The sequence below is a fragment of the Diospyros lotus genome, chromosome 1, assembly GCF_014633365.1.
Source record: "Diospyros lotus cultivar Yz01 chromosome 1, ASM1463336v1, whole genome shotgun sequence".
Classification (NCBI taxonomy): Eukaryota; Viridiplantae; Streptophyta; class Magnoliopsida; order Ericales; family Ebenaceae; genus Diospyros; species Diospyros lotus.
Window position 1 is genome coordinate 26,085,409 of NC_068338.1, and position 17,045 is coordinate 26,102,453.

At 32.8% G+C, this 17,045-nt stretch overlaps 1 protein-coding gene across 1 annotated transcript; it reads right to left on the reverse strand.

Moving 5' to 3' along the window:
* Positions 1-4,557: 4,557 nt before the first annotated feature.
* On the reverse strand, positions 4,558-15,666 carry LOC127812387 (alcohol-forming fatty acyl-CoA reductase-like). The gene is made up of 11 exons (XM_052352784.1): positions 15,525-15,666; positions 15,190-15,293; positions 14,576-14,781; positions 14,339-14,439; positions 13,887-14,079; positions 11,679-11,840; positions 6,698-6,779; positions 6,243-6,533; positions 5,679-5,806; positions 5,159-5,557; positions 4,558-4,976 (listed from the first exon to the last, which is right to left on the reverse strand). The coding sequence occupies exons 1-10, from the start codon at positions 15,601-15,603 to the stop codon at positions 5,401-5,403; spliced, it is 1,503 nt and encodes a 500-aa protein (XP_052208744.1). The 5' UTR covers positions 15,604-15,666; the 3' UTR covers positions 4,558-4,976; positions 5,159-5,400.
* Positions 15,667-17,045: the final 1,379 nt, after the last annotated feature.

Consider the following 17,045-nt stretch of genomic DNA (forward strand, 5'->3'; position numbering starts at 1 on the left):
CTTTTTACATGGCAAATGATCAGTTTTTGTCTTCTTGGCCAGAATTTTTGGTGTAGCATCAAGAAACCTATAACACTCATTGATTTTATCATCAAAAGACTCAAAATTTGTCAAGGCAACTTGGAACGGATCATCTTCTTTAGGTTTGGGAAAGGCAAACATCAAAGTTTCCAAAGCATCCAACTTGAAACAATTGTCAACATCATTAATTAGGAAATTTCATACGTTTAAAGACATTAAATGTGACTTCTTAGTCTTGAACTTTCTTGGTAAGTTCTCATTTTTAAACATTAATCAAAGTTCTTTCTCTGACTAAGAAGGGTCTTCCAAGGATAATTGGAATATCATTTCATACTTTAATTAATCAAAGTTCTTTATGTTCTTATTTTGATTTTAATTTGTAATTTCATATTTTATTAATTTTACAACTTAACAACAAATTTTTCGTTACTAATTTTGGATTTAATTAGAATTTTTATAAATTCTACATTTTACTATGAAAAATTTTGTTATCAAATCAGATTTTAAATTTAATTTAAATATTTTATAAATTTCACATTAAATTTTTATAAATATTTTGTTAAAGGTTATTTACAATAACATTACTAAATTTGTATGTAAACTCTTTGAAGAAACAAACATAGAATTTGTGTACGGGCTCCGATTTTAACTCATAATATATGCTTTTAGGATAGCTCGATGAGACGGTTGCAACTAGCAACTTTGCTGCTTATACTAACTATGTTTTTTTTTCATTTAAATTTTCTTTTTATGTTTAAATACATTTTTTAGTTATTTTAGAGTCTTTTATTTTGATTTGGGCCTTTAATGTAAGGGCCCGATCTATAGGAGCCTATAGCCCATTAGGGTTATTATTTAAATACTTTTATGTCATTGTCGGGTTTTAAATTTTCTTTTGGTTGGTTACTGTAGCCCGTGGGCCTTCTTGATTAGGTTGGTTAAATTGAGCCAAAAATATAAATTTAATTGCTAAAATGTAAAATTAAAGTATGAATTTCACATTAAATATAAACTCCATTTAATTTATTTTTTAATTTTTAAGTCTGAATTTTTTTTTTAATTTAAAATTTTGATTTTTAATTTAATTTTTTGTTTTTAGAGACGGATCAGTCTCATCGCTAAAGTTTTAAATTTTTTATTTAATTTTTTTATTTTAATTTATTTTTTTTAGTTTTTAGAACTGGTTTTGTTCCGTCGCTAAAGTTTTAAATTATTTATTTATTTTTTTATTTTTTAGCCACGAATTTGTGTCGTCACTAAAGTTTTAAATTTTTTATTTAATTTTTGTTTTGCAACAAATTTTGTTTTGCTGCTAAAGTTTGAATTTTTAATTTAATTTTTTCTTTTTTAGCGACGAATTTGATTCGTTACTACATTTTGAATTTTGAATTTAATTTTTTTCTTTTTAGTTACAGATTTATTCCTTTGCTAAATTTTGAATTTATTTTTTTCCTTTTTTAGCAACGGATTTGTGCTGTCGCTAAAATTTTAAATTTTTAATTTAATTTTTTTATTTTTTAGTGACGGATTTTGTTTCTTCGCTAAAGTTTGAATTTTTAATTTAATTTTTTTCTTTTTTAGCGACAAATTTGTTCCATCCCTAAAGTTTAAATTTTTAATTTCTTTTTTTCTTTTTTAGCGACTAATTTATTCTGTCACTAAAGTTTTAAATTTATTAAAAATTTTAAAAATTATTTAGTGACAGGGTTTTCGTCACTAAATTAAAAAAATATTTAAAAATATTAATGATGGAATATCTGTCGCTAATTAGTGACGAAATTTCCGTCACTAAATTCTATTACTAAAAACTATTTTTCTTGTAGTGAATACCATGATGTGGACATTTTCTTAGTAGCTTTTTATACCTCTCCCAAGGCTCATACAAAGTCACTAAATCTTGTTGCATGAACGAGAGTAATGTCATTCCTCATCTTCTTAGGTGGGAAAAATTTTGCCAAAAATTTCTATGCCAAATCAGTCCAAGTAGTAATGGATCCATGGAGTAACGAACTCAACCAACTTTTAGCCTTATCTCGAAGAGAGAAAGGAAAGAGCCTTAATCTCACTGCATCATCAGACACTCCATTACAGTTGAAAGTGTTGCATATCTCTAGAAAATTAATGATATGTTGATTGGGATCATTATTCGGAAAACCTCTAAATTGAATGGATATCTGAATTATCTGAATTATGGACAACACAAAATTATTTGTTTGCACTATTGGCCTCTGAATGCTCGAGCTAATCCCATTCATCTTAGATATAGCATATTTTTTCAATTTTCTTTGTCCTTCTTGCTGATCCATTGGTTCCTTTTTTTCTTCACTTTATAATTCGGCTTGATCTAAGTTGCTAGACTCACCTCGCCTTACTTTTCTCAAATGAGAAATAGTTCTCTCAATTTCCAAGTCAAGTGAAATATGATCAATGCCCTTGGATCTTGTATTCATGCACTAACCTACTTCCTTACCCAAGTAAAAAAAAAAAAAAAAAAAATATGGTCCAAATTCTAATTAATTGCAATTGATATTAATATTAAAAATAATAGTAAACACAATCCTTGACAATGACACCAAAAATTTGTTCGTGATTTTATGTAACCCACGAATAACACGCAAGTATACGTGGTTAAGATAAGTAAAGTGATGAATAAAGATCGTTCAGAGATTGGTAACTAAACCTCTTAATTATTAAAATAAATCACAACTAACTATATTTGGACAATTGATTACTCAAAGAAATTAATTCTTAAATTGTGCACTAAAAAAATTAAACAACTAATTACAATCACTTAAAAATTAAAATTTAATTGATTAAGACGGATCTAGAACAGATTTGTCGTGCGCGTCCGTTGTCTTGCGCGTGCTTTCCTGGCGGCTTCCAATTCCAAGCATCCTCCTTTGCTCCGTCCAATTCCTTCGTCCGCCGCTTCCCTCTGTCCGCAACGGATCTGCTTCTTCAATTTCTTCAATTCCAAGCATCCTCCTTTGCTCAGTCTTCTGTCTTCATTATAATATTATATATATATATATATATATATGCTCCCTCTTCTTCCCATAATTGCAATTCTCAATTGCAATTCTCTAATGATTTGAACTCCTCCAATTGGACTTTTGTCGCGTTATTCAATTTAATAATTCAAATTAATCTCTAACTTCAATTCCAATCTCTTATCCGATTGCCATTTGAATTGCACCGCTACCTTCTATTTATTAATTCTTTAATATTAATTTATTACTTAATTTAAAATATCAAAATTAATATTATAAATTAATTAAAAACATATTCTTAAGAGCCTAATTTCTTGACTTTATCTCCTTTGCTTGATTCCTATAAAAAGATTCAAATTATATAAAATCCATATAAACTCACATAGCTAAATAAGGTATGTATACGACAAATAACATAGAGTTAAGCTCGTGATTGAATAAAAATATGTATAAGATTAGATATCAATTTTCAATGCACCTACTTAATTTAATTGCTTGAAAAAGAAATATTTGACTTATGTCACATAGCTAATTTGTGTTTGATGTATATCTCCCTGCATATTGTGTATTATAATATAAAAGAATAAATTTTAAAATTAAGTGAAAAGACATCAATTATCTATATATTCATAAGAATAGCATAAAAAATCTAAATTATAAAAAAAATTTAATTATTAGGAGTAGAGGATCAATTTAGTGGTTTGTTGAGACATAATAACAGCTTTAAATTGTTAAACTATAACTAGTCACTAATTTTATAAAGTTATAATTTTAAAATTTGTGACAATTTATAATTTGAAGAATTTAAACGTTTGATGTTTTGTTTCTCACCAGCATATGCATTCTATTCCATCTACCAATGGCGAGTCCTTTCAGCGAATTAAAAAGCTTCTACTTGTGATGATTAACTGTATATCTTTTTAATAATTACCGGAAGCAGTTGAGTTTATCGGCAAAAGTTGAAGGGATAGCGAAGTGACTCTTTACATTTTTGTTAATTAAAATCCTAATTAAATGTGAAGCTAAGCATGAGTAATTAAAGATTACAACCACCTCATGTGTATTCAATTTCATTAAAAATATCACTACTTATACATGATCATAATAATCATATAATAACATTTTATAAAACTTAAAAAAAGTCAAAAATAACAAATTAACTTATATTGTTATAAAAATTATTTTTATTCATTTTAACATTTAATTGAAACTTGACACATTAAAATTGTCTAAATGATCATATGAATACTATTTGTGTACTCTTATTTGTTGTCAATGTGTTACGACATATTTTTTTTATTAATTTATACTTTTTAAAGCAGTAAACTTATTAATTTAGACATCAAAAATTTTAAATTAAAATTACAATACAACAAATTATAACTTTTTTATTTTAAAAATACAACAAATTATAACTTTTTTATTTTAAAAATACATTTACATGGTGCCCAATAAGCTAGGCTGCTGGGCTAGTGGGCCAACAAGAACGAGGCGAGCCAAGCCGAACTTAGTTAATCACGAGCTAAGCTAGGCAAGCTTACAGGCCTCTTGACCGTTTGACATCATTAATTAAAAACACATATTAAATAATTTAGAGGCACATAATATTATATTTAAAGACATTTATGAATTTTTTCCTCTAATAATTATATTAGAACCATACAGATACAGATACTACTTAGAACCATACAGATACAGATTTTCATGTTACTTGCGTTAGCTATTGAAATGGTTGAATGAAGCACTTTGCCGGTATCTCCAGGACACATGCCTTTCTGGATTGGAGGAAAATAAATGATGCTCCAAATCCCTGTGGATATGTAAGCCCTTTTCAGTACAGGGAATTGGATGAAGTAGACATGGGATTGGACAGCGGCAGAGATAGGCCTGATCCAGGAATGGCGGGAGGGATGACTTGCCTAAGGCCCAAAATGCACAGATGCAAGAAGCGAGCAGAGAAGGATGCTGCCAAGACCGGGAAAACATTCATTTACCTTTTTCAAACAGTATTTTTCTTCCTAAGGAATAGTTTGCTGAATAAGTTTAGATGATTCCACATTTATTCTTTCCTTATCAGAATGATATTCCTTATCATGACCTCAATCGAAAGATAAAAATTGGAATTCGACTAGCAGAACTTTACTTACCATACAAGTTCTTCCTTCAAGAGGATGTAGGTTCCATTGGTTCCAATGCAACACTTGCCATGCACTTCCTTTCATAGTCTTCTTATTTCGATCGAAACTCCTTACAACTATACTTATTGATAGTAAACTTCTTGTGGCATACATATATGTATATATATATATATATATATGAGGACTTAATGTAATATTCTATAATTTTCTCAAAAAGAGAAATATATGTTTATTAATTTTTAATGCAATTATCACTTAAACACATACTTTACCATGCCAGGAATGTGAGTGTTCATAAAGTAGTCGTCCCAGTTAATGATCTTGGGATCAAAGTAAAACACATCTATCTCAGCATTGTCACCATTGCGTGCTAGAATCTGCAACTTTTCCATATTTATATCATCGTAGCTGAATGCAAAAAATACCTTCACTTTTAGACTAATTTGTCATATGAATATGAATATTAATAATTAATTAATGAATTATTAGATTAACACCAAGGCAAATATATGTAATGATCAGCACTTACATGCCCTTAAAGAAGAGGTAAGGTTGGTAAATCTCAGCCATTCGTATCACAAAGTTGATCTTTCGACGTAAATCCATGTACATTTTTTGAAAATATTGACAAAATGCTGTGTTTACTAATTGTAATCCCTATAAAAAGGATAGAAAATGACACCATTAGATTCCATAAAGATAAAAAAATAAAATCCATTAAATCCCTTTACATTAAGTTTAAAATTAGGGACAGTTTTACCATCTTAAAATTTTGTTTTTGACAGAGAACCCCTTAGAAATCATTCTATAGTCACTTAAAATTCTTTTCAGCATGTGAATTTAGTTTTTTTTTTTTTTTTTACAGTTAATTTTAGGTCAAGAGGTTATCTATCAAAACAAAACTGTAAGTGGTAATTAAAGTGTCCCAAAAAAAAAAAAATTAATTAAGGGGGTTTAGTAATTTTTTTTATTTAAAAAAAGAGCATCCTAGTAACATTAATGATTAATTAGAAGACATATTTGACATTAATTAATTTAGTTAAAGAAATTCTAAAGGTGACCTTAACTAGAAAGAATTAATCAACTAACAAACCTTGAGTGGAAGGACGTAACGAAATGCCATGTATCTGCGGAAGCTATCCATGGAGCTGAACACGGTGCCCTTGCCAACTTTGACGGGTTTTCCATCTTTTCCAATCCAAGGATGCTTAGTGAAGTAATGAAAGGCATAATCTTGGAGTTTGGTGAATCTTATGGGATTAGCTACCGATGAACCCACATGATATATTATGGTCTCTTCATCCCCTGCAGCTGCTTGATTAATTGCATAATAATCAGCTGCCATGGCCGCCATCATCGCATTAACCACGAGGTCTGCCGGGATCTGCATTCATCCAATAATAATTAATTAATCCTCTAAATGAACATTAATTGATTTTCTTAATTACTTGGGAAAAATAAACATGGTTTAATCATGATCAGAATTAATTAATTACTGCTCACTAAATTAGAAAATGATGCCTTTAATTAATTAATTAATTAGCCCACCACATCGATTATAGATCCTGGATCACCAAGGAAGCATGCCAACTTTCCTTTGCCGTATCCAATGTACAAGCTATCAACCGTTCTGTATGTAATCAGCGAAAACAAGTCAAACAAAATTTATTTAATCAACAACTTTGGGCGTGAGCTGAGTTGAGTTTATTGAGGCAAGTTTTAAATGTTAATGTTGGGTAAATATTTGAGTTAAGGTGAGTTAGTAAAATAAGTAAAAATGATATAAAGTTAATTGCAAATATTATATATATAAGTTATAATAATTTATATTTTTAAATATAAAACAAAAATTCAATTAAAATTATGTTTTTTATTTTCTTCAATCAACTGTACATAACTCAATATTTGTGATTAAAGAATATATAGTTCATAAATATATTTTATAAAAATATTTAAAAGTAGTATGAAAATAAATATATTTATTAAAATATATTTTCTATATATATAAATCTAAAGTAAGTAATACTATATATGGACTTTTATTGGCACATATGAAAAATTAAAATCTATTTTAGTTATTATAGAAGGATAAAATTAAAATATACAAAAATAAAATATATTATTTCTCTTAAACTAGACATCACCAAATTTGTGAAATTGAGTTTTGGTTTTGAAATTCGCTCACTTTGGGTTTAATGGACCTCGTTAGCATTACGACATTAGTAAGCCAGCTAGGGTAGTGGACTTCACAAATAAATTCGGCCTTCAAGAGTTTGTCAACTTCCTCTTTGAGGGCTGATAACCTGTCAGGTGCAATATTTCGTTTTTTTTGTTTGACAAGTCTAATTCTTAGTCATACATTCAATTGAGAGGAGATCACATGAGGATCATTTCTTGGCATGTTTACAGGTGTTCGTGCAAAAATGTTCGCATTATTCTGTAGGCTCTATATAATTTCTTGTTTCTCTTGCAGTGGCAGTTGGCTCTTGACATAGACCAATTTGTCCTTATTATATGCATATAGTCTAACAGGCTCTGAGGCCTTCACCAGCTGTGGCTTCAATGATGCCTACTCAGAAATAGACATGGTCTCAACTAGAGCATCGGGAACTTTCTTACCTTTTACACTTTTTATGGATGAGAAATAACAAATCTAAGCCTTCTTCTGATCACCTCAAACCTGTCCCATACCATTAGGAGTCAAGAACTTCATCAAAAGATAGCCAAGATGGATGGCTGCCTTCATGTTATTGATAAGCGATCTCCCTAGAATAACATTATATGTTGTAGACAATGTCTTTATTACCATGAAATTCACCTGGTCGGTGTCATTTTGGGGATGCATTTCCAATGTTATTGGTAGCTGTACAAAACCTTCCATGAGTGCCACCTCATCAGTAAAGTTGTACGAAGGTGAAGAAACATGCTTGAGGTAGTCATGAGCAATATGCATTTGCTCGAAACAATTTAAATAAATCAAATTAATAGAACTGCCATTGTAAACAAGAATTCGATCAATCAAGTGCTTCACAATCACAACAGCGATAACCAGAGGATCATCGGAGGGCATAAGCACATTCCCTTAGTCTATGGGAGTGAAAGTTACAGGCTCCTCATCAAACTTCACTTAAGCCACTAAGTCCACATGAAGGGACTGACGCACATATGATTTCCTTGTTAATGAAGAGTCGCCAGCCAAAGTTTCCACACCAGAAATAACGTGGATGTGCTCCCACGTTGGCTTATTGTTTGTAGGGGTTGTAGAAGTTTCTCCCTCTTAGGGCCTCATCTGTTGCTACTCCTAAGCCATTTGTTGCTGATTACCACCATCTCGCGGTTCTTCTCTCCATAGGCTGTGGTCCAATCTTGGAGATCTATCTGATTGTCGCAAATAGCCAAAGTGCGGCCCTCATTGCTGTTCTTAGGCTGACCTAGGTCGATCTAGGAGGAATTGATCCTATTTACCCTATTTGGCCAACAACTTAATATAATCATGAAGATGGCGACACTCATTTGTTGCATGGCCCAAACATTGATGGAATTGACAGAAAGAATGTAGGTCCCTGCCTATTGGTTTGTTAGATGGTGGAGCAAAATTGATGAGATTGGTATGCGCTACAAATGAGAGAATAGCTATGTGAAAGTTAGATAGAGGAATGTACGCCTAGAACATAGCTGAGGGTGGTGAGCATGTTTGAAGCCTAGGTCGACTGTAGTCATTTGACCTAGGGGTTTTTACATCACGTTGCCTAGATCCCTTACCAGCTAGTCGCCCCATTTTCTTCGTCCCCTCATTAAGCTGCTCCAGTGGGAATTCACAAGTGCGTAAAATATTTAACTGCACCACATATCTGTTGTCATGGGAAAATAAATCAACTAGTGTTGTTAGTTGGTTAAGAGTTAGGGACTTCCTTAGCGGCAAAAGAGCAGTTCCCTATAGAAAAGTCAATATTACCACACCAATAGACAAATCTTGGACCTCTAGGATGGCATTCTAGAAATGGTCGATGTATTGTCTCAATGTTTCCTTGGGCCCTTGTCGAATAGTAAGAAGGAAAGTGGGATCAATTCTTCCTTAGCTGCGAAGGTTGCAATGAACTTTGAGCACAACTGCTCATAGGAGGTGATATAGATGAATGAAAGTTCGCTAAACCAAGCATGAGGGTACTCGACCAAAGACTGTGGGAAGACCAAGCACATGGTGGCATTACCCCACTTATGTAAATATGCTAGGGATTCAAATCGTTGTGCTTGGAGAATAAAGTCTCATTTTCCATCAAACTTGGGTAATTGTGGAAGTTTGAATTTAGGAGGAAGGGAACAACTCAATATGTCCTAAAAAAATGGGACTCTCCATGTATGTTTATCACTGGGCATTGCCCCTACTATTTTTTTAGCTCCAAGAAGCTAGAAGGGCTCTAGGATTAGAGTCCCGTGTTGTCCTCTACACATCCTTAGCAAAGGTGGTGATCCCCATCGTCTCTTCCTACATAATCGTTTTGCTTGTGTTCGTGTGCCTTTCTGCATACAACTTTTCTTACATAAGAGTGTGCAATTGTGATCTTAGCGGGGCCACTAGTGGCTGCGATGGATGCTGTTATGGAGGTATTGGAGTCTGCCTGGGGGAGGCATCGATTTGAATTCCCCTTGAGGCAGTAGGCTTAAGGGTGTATGCCTTATCAGGAGTTGGCAAGAGTGTGTGCAACAATTCAGATAAATGTTTTAAGACCTTAGACTTTTCTTCATTGGTTCTCCTCAAGTCATCGTATCTTTGTTCTAACTTCTGAAAATTTTCATGAGATACAATAGATGACCTCCTAGCTCCAGAGGTTCTTGGTGCTTCGACTCGAACCTGATCACCTTCTGCGTCATTGGGTTGGTCGAGCTCAGGAACCTATCGAATAAGATGTCCTCGTTGTCCAAAGTACCGTCTGGGGCATTTAGAGGTTGGGCGTGCAAGGGAGGCATGCACTGGTGATGATTGCTCGATGAACCAGCCTTGTTCTAGTGAATGCTGTTCATTGGCCACTCAGCTCCTTTGTTTTCTTTGTGATGTTGCAAGGCTCGCGCCCTATGAACCTAGTGAAATAGCTAAATGACATTTTTCAGTAGTAGCCTCTCGTTATCCAGGGAGAATGGAATGTGTGGCCTCAGGTTGAGATGCCCTTGCATGAGTAGACATTGTTCTCCTCGCCATAGAGTTTGAATTTTTAATTACTTGTTTCCCACAAATGGTACCAAATTGTTATTGGAGTACAACAATTAAATTTATGTCCTAGGAAACATCTTGGCAGAGCCTAGCAAGGAAGTCAAGGGCAAGGTATGTGCCGGCAAGGGATGTTAGCAGGCGCTTAGCGGGATCGAGTATGGTTCGATTTGCTATACTAGAGAGTAGAATTATTAGGGCCAAGCTCGATTCGTTGTCTGGGAGAGCTAATAGGATGCCTTGAGTCTTTAGATGCTTGATAGGTCTTTGGGAGGCTTCTTCCCCAAAAACTTGGGTATTTGGTGGCTAGTCTTAGGATGACTCAACTTCGGGAGAGTTTAGAGTCTTTAGGAGGTGCAATGCTCTAATATCTTCGGATGAGTTTATGGCCCAAGCATAGTTAGAAAGTATGTGTGGAACTCCCCTGCGTGGGCCGTCTGATCCCAAAGTTAGATGATTCCATGCTGTAGAATGAAGTATGAGTTTATGCTGTATGAGGCTTTGGATGAGAGTCTCCAGATGGGTGTCTTCGGGTGAGTTTGGCTCTGAAGTGTTAGGTCTGGGTCTTCGGGTGCTAAATCTGGATATCAAGGGCACGAACCTAGGGGGTATTTATAGGCTTCGATTGTTGGGCCATGTGGTAAGGCATGACACATGGTAAGGTAAGGTGACCCGACTTTTTGGGCGAAAAGGCAGCGAATGAGGCAGGAAAACCTAAAGGTATCTTCGAGGAAGAGATGCCCCAAAAAGAATCCTTCGAACGAGACTTCTTCGAAGACCCCAAAGACTTTTTCGGCCTTCGAGATAATTAAAGGGGTTGTATTGGAAGACTCTTCAAGTGAGTCTTCAGGATTGATGAAAAGCTTAAAGGCATTCAAAGGGCCGTTCTTTGAATACTCTTTAGCGTTACGGGGTGATTTATGCTCGAAAGCCTCTTTGGGATGAGTCTTGGACTCTAGGGCTTAAGGACATGGCTACCCCGAAGATACTTCAGAGTCATCAGGAGACTTTTGCTCGAAAGACTCTTCGGGGTCTTCTGGGTCTTCAGCTTTCTTGAATATTTGGATTTTGATTTCATTTTTCTAGGGTATCCCACAATATATACAAAATCTAATTTTTTGTTACGGTAAAATAGACAAAAATAAATTAGTTAACTTGTAAAAAACCCAATAAGAACTAAACACCAGCTCAAAAATAAACACCCCAGAGTGCCCAACCAAAAAACTACCAAACCCTTGGCTTGTTATAATTAAGTTTGTATATTTAATTACAAACTAAGAAAAAATAAAAAAAATAAAAAACAAGAGTTCGTATTGTATGTACCTGACACCTTCAATCCAACCTGGGAAAGGTTCCTTGAAAGTACTAGTTATGATGGTGGGACGAATGACAACTAAGGGTAGATTTCCTTTCAAGTCTCCCAAAAGCATCTCTCCCATTGCCTTTGTAAACACATAGGTGTTCGGCCACCCATACTTCCTTGCCCTATCAAACAAAAACAGATCCAAATGGTTCACCTTAATTTTATGTGTGTGTGTGTGTGATTGATCAAAATTTCATATTTCTTTTTTTTATTTTATCAAAATGTCATATTTCTTTTTTTTATTTTATCCAAATGTCATATTTCTTTTTATTTTATTTTATCAAGACGTCATATTTCATATGCTTTTGGTTGTCTCAAGAGTATGAATTAGGCAACTTTAATTATATATTACAGAACCTATTAAATTCTGTCTTTTTTATATTTAAATTTTGCAGTTATTAATTAGGACTAGAAATATGTAAATTGGGAAAAATTTACAGATATAGATTGATTTATGATATTCAATTTGGGTAAAATTGATTTGATTTGATTTGATTCCTTTTCTTGTCACACACACACGCATATATAGATTGTTGATGTGCCATGGGCTATATATTCACATTTATGTTCTCATATATCGCCATGAAAGCAGAAATTATATTTCACCTTGATTTTAGAATTGCTTTATTAATTAATTGTCTTTTTCAATCATCTATATGGGAAGTTAGTTTGGAAGTTAGAGATTGTGTTGAAAATAATCCTAAATTTAAGTGTAGAAAAGGACTTCTGCTTATGGCTTTGGCTTAATTGATAGACATGATTACCCTAAGTTCAGGAGATTTATTTTCTTGTACAATTTTTGAGACCAATAATTAAATAATGTGTTGGCGGAATCCTCATCTTATCTTATATTAGATCTGTCATCTGCGGGTTGTGCTATGCATATAGAAGTAAAAAGTAATTTTTAAATGAATGATGTTTGAAGATTATAAATTAATTTTTGTATCTTCTACACAAATTTTAAATCAATATGAGATGTTATGCAATGTTTTAATTGATTGAATAGACTTCACTTCTAACTCATGCATGTTTTAATTGCAGTACTGCGGGACATATTTGATTCATTTTAATTTTGTCCCTAATGTCTTTTCAAACAAAAAAGTAAACGGCCCCTCATAACATATATTTCTACAAAGTATTAGAGACAACTATTAAATGTGCCTCTAACATAAGACATTTGGAGTCCTATATATGTAACATAAAAAAAAATAGATAGGGACAATTTATAATAAAATTGCTTTAAAAATAAATTTTTTTATAATGTTAAGTTGTTTTCTTTTTGTATTAAATGTTTTAATTGCTTATTTATAAATATACCAAACTTAACATTTCATTCATTTAAGACAACCTACCTTTATTTTTTTGAAGTAAAAATCCGATGTGCCAACTGAAGTGTACATTTGGGGGACAAGTATGAGAAGAGGTAGCATTTGATGCACCAAATTAAATAAATCTTATCTCGTTCTTCCTCTCTGTGTATGCATTAATGTCTGCCCCACACCCCCACGCACTGTCCCCTGGCGACCTTCCTTTTGTGAAAGGATGAATTTGTTGCAAGGTGCATGTATGAACCCATCAGTCATATACCTCTCTTCTCCATTTCAATCTATGTATGAGGTTATTTTGTAGCCATGATCTCTTAATGAGAGTACACTCATCTGCAACGATCGCCTTTATCCCCTCTTTGGTGCCCTCAAGCTAGCCCCCCAAAATTAAATGGGTTTATTGTTCGGATAGAAGTTTCTCTCTTGTTAGATTCTTTTTGCCCTCATCTCTAGTTCTCGACTATTTAAAATTTTGTTAAAGTGGGTTTGATATATAAAAGATATTGTGTTTAGAGTTTAGGATTTAAAGTTTATTCATAGCTTGTTTACATCTTGTTTTGCATTAATGGGAGGGCCTCCATCTTTAGTCTACAATTAATGTCGGAGATTAAGCTGCACTTGTTTTAAGCTTTTATGCATCTAAAAGTATAAAAATTAAAAAAAAAAAGAAATTTTAGTTAGTTGATGACAAAACCTAAAGTGACCTTGCGTATATCATCCCCTACAATTGGGTCTTATAAGATTAGGAATTAAGTAAATTATATAAGTAAATTTTTAATGCTTCAATTAATTAGTTAATAAGATATAAGGTTAATTAATTGTTGATGAGTTGTGGCAACTAACCTTTGAATGCCCAAATCCTTCATTGCCGTTGTAATTTCTCCCTCTGTGGCTCCTACTTGCTGGAGCTCGCTCAATCTTGTCTCCACGACTTTCTTCTCTATGTCAATGTCCAGCCCTGGGGCTCCATTCAGAGCCTCACCCATGCGATAGGGCTTCTCCAATATGAGCCCACCCCGCTCACCAGATACATAAGCTGCAAAATTACACCATTTTAATTAATTTTGGTGCTTATTTCAATTATATATTAATTGAAATAACTCTATTTGTGTGTGGTGATAATTAAGAAATTAAATTATTATTAAATCATAATTAATCAAAAACATTCAAACCTCTGTGAAGGGGGAAATAACTTGTGTGCCGAAATACTAATACTAATAATAATAAATATAACATAAATCAAATTAACAAGCAATTAATTCATCAGTCCTTGATTGACCAATGAATGTTCTAACCAGTGGACACATGGAGAAGCATCTTTGTCTTGGCACACTTCTTTGAAAAGTCGAGAACATGCTTAGCTCCCAATGTGTTTAGATGCAATGCCACATCATATCTACACACAAAATTAATCAAACACAAAACGCACAATAAATTGAATCTAGTATTTATTGTCGTTGTAATGAATATATAAATATATATATATAAATATATATGATGATAAGATGAACTGAAAGTCAGTATGCCCATACCTTTCATCAAAGTTGGTTGTTGCGGCCATGTTAACTACTATATCCACTTCTCTCCACATCTCTTCCACCAAGTTCAAGTCTTTCACGCCCAAGTTCTCGTTGGCGCTAATGTCTCCGGCCACCGGTGTCACCCTTTCGGCTAGAAGGGAGCTCAAATTTGCCCCCATTTTCTCCCTTAGAACCCTAAACAAGTCCTTTGATATGACCTATAATACACACACACACATGCTTGTATGTTACTGTATATGTAATTATGTATGTATGAATATACAGCAGCAATCGCCCATTCAAAGCGGCTGAAAAATTAAATTATGCAATTTTGATTTGGATGCAGTTTGGTTCATTGCACAGAAGAAGATACCACTCGTCCAAAATAATGCATGCATGATGGTGATATACGTTTTCTAAATATATATTTCTTGTTACCTTCTTGTATATATCGTCCAAAATATTTCTTATTTTAATGTTACCCATTAAAATAATGAATGTATGTTACCTTCTTGTATATTTCTTGATTGAGTCAAGATATATATTTCTTGTTTGTTTAGTGGGAAAAGTTTAGACAAATCTTGACTCATAGATATAGTCAGAGAGAGAGAGATGTTGGCGCTGACCTCATTGTGTAACCTCTGCGAGGCCGATTTGGCATCTGCAGCTCTTAGAAGAAGGTAGAGCTTCTTCACATTTGGTTGAGCTCTAAGTATCTTCTCCACAAAAACTACATCCATTCAAGCATGGTGTCACCATATTCACAGGTATATATACATATATATATATATGCATGTGTAATCACGCGAGTTGTAATCTAATAATAATGTGGTCAGTCTGGTATTCTAAGTTCAAACACTAATTAAGTTCCTAGCGGTGTAATCTTAAAATATTATATATATATATACATATGTACATGTAGAGAGAGAGAGAGAGAGAGAGAGAGAGAGAGGGAGGGTACTCTTTGCTAGAAAGCCAGTTGCACCAGTGACTAAAATGGTCCTGCTCTCTAGAAACTGGAGAATACTAGGCAACTCCATTGAAGAAGAAAATGATAATCTGGAAGAGAGAGAGGGAGAGAGAGCCCAAGAAACAGGAAAGACGACGAGAGAGCTCAAGTGAAGAAGCCCAATAACAGTTCATATATATAGGGTGATGATGCTCAAAATGGTACACAGGATGGAGTGCACGCAATTCCTTAGATTTTAGGTCTAAGAAATACTAATTTAATTAATATGTGGATTGCTTTCACAAATGGTTATAGACATTTTGTTTCAACAAATGTATCCTGTAAACCCAAATAATTAGACTCCAATTAATACAATTATTAAAGATAAAAACTGATAAATGTGTTTTAAGTGTAATGTCATGTGTCTCTAAATCATTTAATTTGTGTTTTTAATAATGATTAATTGTTACTAAAGATATAACTATGAACACAAGTGAACAGGACAAATATTTGGCTCTAAGACTTCAGACAAAAATCATAGCCTAAGAAAGATCAATTATATGGTTTTTACATTATAAAACCATGGAGTTCAATAGAATTTTATGATTTCAAAAAATAATACTAACATTTGTTTTAAAAGTCAATTATTGTCTTGATATAGAATTTTATGCAAAATAATTGGTGTATATCATGGTTTGAGAAATTTATCGAATTTACAAACTTAGTGAGGTGAGAAATTTAAATAGTAATTTATAATTAATTTAAATAAATATTAAATATGTAAGTTGATTAAAAATACAGAAAAAGTTAAAAATAATGTAATTAATAATAATGGCATTTTCTGAAATATGAGCTAAAATAAATTAATATATATTTTGTCACTCACAGAAGCAACAGTCTTCATAAAACTCCCTACAGATTCATTTAATATATATTTTGATGTTAATTTGGATGTCTTCAACACTTGTGGCCATTTCTCTGACCTCCAATTTGTGTGTATTTTTGTTGCCCTAACCTCAAGGACACTACTTGTGTGGGCGTTAGGTTCATAATTATTGTCTATTGATGACTTCTGCACTGAAAAATATTTATGAAGATGATTTATGGGCTGTAAATATTGTTGAGACTCAATTGAATGCACCACCATCTCTTCTTATATTACAACTCCTTCTAATCCAGCCTTTGCATCTGATTTAAAAAAGGGCTGGTGACTGAAGGCATATAACAAAATATAACAATTCCATGAGAACTACATTTCTGTATAAAAATATTTGTGAGAGTCACTTTGGTGGTCGTTTAATAATATAAATAAATATTAAAAATTATTTAATTTTTACTTTGTTTACTTTTTGAGAGGCAAAATCACTAATTATATTTTTGTATTCAAGTTCAAAAAGTAAATCTTTTTTAATTGATAATATAAATAAGAAAAAAAATTAAAAATATAAGAGTTGAATAAGTAAAAAATATAGAAAGTCCATAGTCAAGTTTTGCAACTTAAAAAATCACTGATTCACTTTTGTTTTTTTTTTT

Excerpts from the sequence above, each read along its gene's own strand:
- LOC127812387 (XM_052352784.1), bottom strand. The coding sequence starts at position 15,603 with ATGGAGTTGCCTAGTATTCTCCAGTTTCTAGAGAGCAGGACCATTTTA. Across the intron at positions 14,782-15,189 it reads CGCAGAGGTTACACAATGAG|GTCATATCAAAGGACTTGTT; the intron begins GTCAGCGCCAAC and ends TGTGTATTATAG. Across the intron at positions 14,080-14,338 it reads GCTTCTCCATGTGTCCACTG|CTTATGTATCTGGTGAGCGG; the intron begins GTTAGAACATTC and ends GTAATTTTGCAG.